General features: G+C 39.2%; 1 protein-coding gene across 1 annotated transcript; it reads left to right on the top strand.

Moving 5' to 3' along the window:
* Nucleotides 1-1,172: 1,172 nt before the first annotated feature.
* Nucleotides 1,173-2,195, top strand: LOC107046283. The gene has a single exon (XM_015268871.1). It carries the CDS (start codon nt 1,173-1,175, stop codon nt 2,193-2,195), a length of 1,023 nt encoding a protein of 340 aa, XP_015124357.1.
* The last annotated feature ends 2,926 nt before the right edge of the window (nt 2,196-5,121 follow it).

Genomic DNA, 5,121 nt, shown 5'->3' with positions numbered 1-5,121 from the left:
GCCTACAGGTGGACCTCGGAAGAATGAATCAGCTATAGTGAATTTAGATGATAGAGATGGCCCCGGTACTCACTGGGTGGCATATAAGAAACGAAACAACGAAATTCTTTATTTCGATAGTTTTGGAAATTTACATCCACCAAAAGAATTGTTCAATTATTTCGGTATTGGTAGCCTTGTAAAATACAATCATCAAAAGCATCAGGATTATGATACAATCATATGTGGGCATCTATGCCTCAAATTTCTCAGTGGGCACTTATAAATATTGCTTACACTGATGTATCAAGTTAGTTTACATCTGACAGCCATGGGTGAATCTTTCACTTTAACACTGTCTGGAACGTCTTCCATTTTGGAAGCTAACTATTTTCCTCCAATCGAATTATCCTCCAATGATCGCTATAGTTTGGCTCTCGTTGAATTGTTGACATTCAATTCGATTCCAAATATCACAGAACAGAATAATAAATTCTACTACTCTGATAATGAGAAAGAGCATACAATCATCATTCCACCAGGTAGTTATGAGATTGATGATATTCAGAATTATTTGCAGAAAGTTCTCCAAAAACGTGGTGTTGCAATTAACTTGAAGCCCAATAACAATACTTTATGCAGTGAAATAAAAAGCGACCACACAATAAATTTTAAACCTTCCGATTCAATTGGTAGATTACTGGGGTTTGAAAGTCGAATTTTATCACCTGACAGAACCCACGTGTCTGATTTACCTATCAGTATTCTTAAGGTGAACTCTATGTGTGTGGAGTGTAACATTACGGGAGGTGCTTATGTCAATGGTAAGAAAGTTCATATCATCCATGAATTCTTTCCTACAGTACCACCAGGATATAAGATTGTTGAAGTCCCGAAAAATCTCATTTACCTCCCGATCGTCGTTCAAGCAATAGATCATCTCCAGCTGAAATTGGTTGACCAAGACGGTGAATTGTTGAACTTTCAAGGGGAAATAATAACAATCAGACTTCACATCAAACGTACCTAATGGGTATCATTGTCCAAACGGAGATCGGCAGGAGTTATAAAAGGGAGTCATCTCCCCCAAAGACGAACAGTCGTTCCAGACCCAGCAAACCGTTAACACGTGAAAGCATTCAGTTCCTCAAGAGCCTGCACTTAAGACCTCGAGTGTGAATTCATAAATAACAATGGAGGACATCTTAAAAATTCAAAAATCTATTGAGTTCGATGAGTCTGTTTCTCACTATGAGATGCATGCTCATCAACCTTTCGTATCATTATCGTACGGGAACAATGATGAAATTTCAATTACTGTGCAACATCAAGATTTATGTCTATTACCTAGCAAGAGTTATTTGCATATTTATGGTCAATTGACCACTGACAACGGGACAACACCAACACAGAGAACTAGACTCATAAGCAATGCCATCTGTCATTTGTTTGAGGAAATTCGTTATGAGCTCAATGGTATGGAGATTGATCGAGCGAAAAACGTGGGTTTAACGAGCGTCATGAAAAACTATGTTTCCCAACGTCCCAACCAATGGTTCCTAATGGAAAATGCAGGCTGGATTAAGGATGACAGCATGGATAGTAACGAGAAAATCACTGATAACACTGGATATTTTGATATCTCAATACCTCTGAGCCTCTTGCTTGACTTCGCTGAGGATTACCAGAAAATTGTTGTGAATGCAAAGCATGAGCTCATTATCACAAGATCTAAAACTGACATCAATGCAATACTTCAGGGACCTGTAAATCCACAGAACCCTGAGGAGAAATGGAAGATCAACCTTCAAAAGATTGAATGGCTAATTCCGTATATCAAGGTTTCTGATGAGCGCAAGGTGAAGCTTCTCAATTTCATCGCAAAAGACACACCTATTATGATGGGCTTCCGTACTTGGGAATTGTATGAGTACCCTCTTCTCCCCCCAACTCAGAAGCATGTTTGGGTTGTGAAGACATCATCTCAATTGGAGAAGCCGCGATATGTGATAACTGGATTCCAAAACAATCGTAAAAATAGCCAGACAGCTAACGCTAGCAACTTTGATCATTGTGGAATCCGAGATGTGAAGCTTTTCCTCAACTCGCAAAGCTATCCATATGGAAATATGAATTTAGATATCAGTCATAATCAATATTCAACACTATACAACATGTATGCAAACTTTCAGGAGTCATATTATGGAAAAGACTGAGCCATTGTTGAATAGAGAAAAGTTCCTCACAAATGCTCCATTAATTGTAATCGATTGTTCTAAGCAAAATGAGTATTTGAAAACTGGCCCAGTTGATATTCGTCTAGAAATCGAATCTTCTTGGCCTTTCCCGCCCAACACATCAGCATACTGCCTCATCCTTCATGATCGAATTGTTGAGTACAATCCTATCAGTGGTGGGGTCAAGAAACTAATTTAAACAATCAGATGTGAAGGGTATAAAATCTGATCATGTGAATGAATTCAGTTTCATTCCAACCTCGGGAACAACAACAACTACTCAGCCGAAAAAATGGATAAAGGAAAGAATGACAATTCGAGTACGCAGACTTACTCAGACTATCAAAAAGATACATCTCTTGGAGGAAGTACGCCATATAATGGCTTCGTGGATTCGGGACGTTATGGAGCAGCAGGTGATGGGAGATATAAAAATAAATAAATAAATAAACACAATGTACATTAAAAAATGAATATATATATTTTTTTTTACAAAAAAATAAATCTTGATCTTATTATTTTACGCCCGCTCCTTACAGAAGTATATTTGATACTCAAAATTCAAGAGTTCAGTCGTAAGTTGCACGTTTTGTAAATGATTTTTGAGGTGATGTAAAGTTTCAGACAACTTTTCGCAAGGATAACATTTTTGTGTGGTCTGACGTTTCAATTGAGAGCCTAAGTCTTTGAAGTTCTGCTTGATTTTGTTAATGAATTCCTCCAACGGTGGAAGTCCGAGTGGTGCATGGATCATCAACTTCTCGATTACTTCATTCTCACTGATGCAGTATGGTGGAGTAGAATTGAACCATTGAATTTCATTGAAAGTTAATGCACCTAAATCAGCATCCTCGTCTGGAATTTGGTCTCTCAGCTCTTCACAGAATTTCTTTAATTTTCCCAGATTATCGATACTCTGGATTATCTGTAATAACCTATCACGGCTAGGAGCACAGTAGAAACAATTACCTCTGATTGAAGGCTGTCGCTGAGCTTTCAATATCTCGTAGTTGTCCCATAAACACACCAGATCTGTTACTAGATATGTCGCAAATTCATGGTAATCCTCATTGAAATACTCGTGGATTAACTCCTGGTTAGTGCTGGATTTATCACCATTCTCCTGTTGCGCACACAACATACTCATTTGTTATAACGCGAGCCTCAAACAATAGAACAGATACTCACACTAAATATCGACTGAGCGGAGTCTGTCCATTATATAGGGAATCCCCACCACAAACGGAAAGCTATGACTCATCTTTGAACATTCAAGAACCATCGAGAATGTTCGAGGTGAATCGAGAATGAATGAATGGGGTGACGTCATACATCTTGAAACTGTGATCGATTGTAGTGCCACCAATGTCAAAACATCCTGGCACCAATATCCGATTTCAGACAAGTCCCAACACGACTTAAAAGGGTCTCCCCACCACACGAGTCATCGATGACGTCATCATTCTCGAACATTTCATGACTCATCGATGACATCATTATTCTCAGAAATGTCATGACTCATCCTTGATGTCATTATTCTCGGAAATTTCATGAGTCATCGATGACGTCATTATTCTCGAACATTCCATGACTCATCGATGACGTCATTATTCTCGGAACTTCTGCGATAGTGGCGCCCCCACCCCCCCCCCCCCTTTCACCACGACGGTGGCGCCCCCATTCTCAAGGTCAAATTGGTCCAGAATCGGCTTAGCTTACCTACTGTCACTGTGCGCCGCGAAACAATTATTTTTCTTACTGGCCCATGACTTTCATGGCAGTTTTTATTTTTTTGTTACAGAGATTAAGGGATGAAAGAGGGTTAATCGATAGGGAATTTAATTCTCCGTCGAAGTGCCTTTTTTTATCCCTTAATCTCAATTAGGAGGGGAGAAGTGAATTTTTAATTACCGGGAGTCACTCTGCGCTGCGAAACTATTATTTTTCTCACTGGCCCATGAGTTTCATGGCAGTTTATATTTTTTTGTTACAGAGATTAAGGGATGAAAGAGGGTTAATTGATGGGTAATTTAGTTCTCCGTCAAACAGCTTTTTTTCATCGCTTAATTTCAATTAGGAGGGGAAAGACAAATTTTTAATTCGCGGGCGAATGGTAAAAGGGCACTGTGCGCCAAGAAGAAATTATTTTTCTCACTGGCCCATGACTTTTGTCGCAGTTTGTATTTTTTTGTTACAGAGATTAAGGGATGCAACGGGGATCGATTGATGGGGAATTTAATTATCCATCACACCATCTGTGTTTCATTCCTTAATATTAATTAGCCAGCAAATGAATCACCTGAAAAACATTAAGAATATGTCGATGACGAGGAGAGTATAAATTCCCCTCCGAAACTATCCCTGTGCCAGCGGGACTGCTACTGCCGAGTTACCCGCACACTGCACAGGCAGTTCGCCCGGCGGGGGCCCGTTCGTACTTCCACAACTGTACACCTCCACGACTGTGCACAAACTTGTGAAAAATGTGAGGGTACAACTGTACACAACCACATCTGTACACCGTCCTTGCAGTCGGTCAAACAGTGTCGGTAGAGTGGAAATTGCATTTGTTTTATTTACAGTCGATATTAATTATGGATGGCGCCATGTTTCCCACTATAGCAGAAATAATCGTCCGCGATTCTACCGGGCGTCCACTATTAATTACGCGCATATATATCCCAAGTAGACTCTTTTAAATTAACACTGCGTAGCGCAGTCTCATTTGAATTGAGATATCAATCTCATATCATTGAATTGTTCAATAAAATTGAAAATGCAAATAAACTCACTGTGAATTTGATGGGAACTTCGAATTACATTTGTAATCGAATTACTTAAAAATTACTAAATATATGTGATGTATAAAATTTCTTTCGGAGCGATTTGATTACACTGCGTATTT

This window comes from Diachasma alloeum, unplaced genomic scaffold (genome assembly GCF_001412515.2).
Source record: "Diachasma alloeum isolate Michigan unplaced genomic scaffold, Dall2.0 Dall_scaffold_01272, whole genome shotgun sequence".
Classification (NCBI taxonomy): Eukaryota; Metazoa; Arthropoda; class Insecta; order Hymenoptera; family Braconidae; genus Diachasma; species Diachasma alloeum.
The sequence above is the reverse complement of the archived record's forward strand: the minus strand, read 5'-3'. Positions and strand labels throughout refer to the sequence as shown.

Excerpts from the sequence above, each read along its gene's own strand:
- LOC107046283 (XM_015268871.1), top strand. The coding sequence starts at position 1,173 with ATGGAGGACATCTTAAAAATTCAAAAATCTATTGAGTTCGATGAGTCT.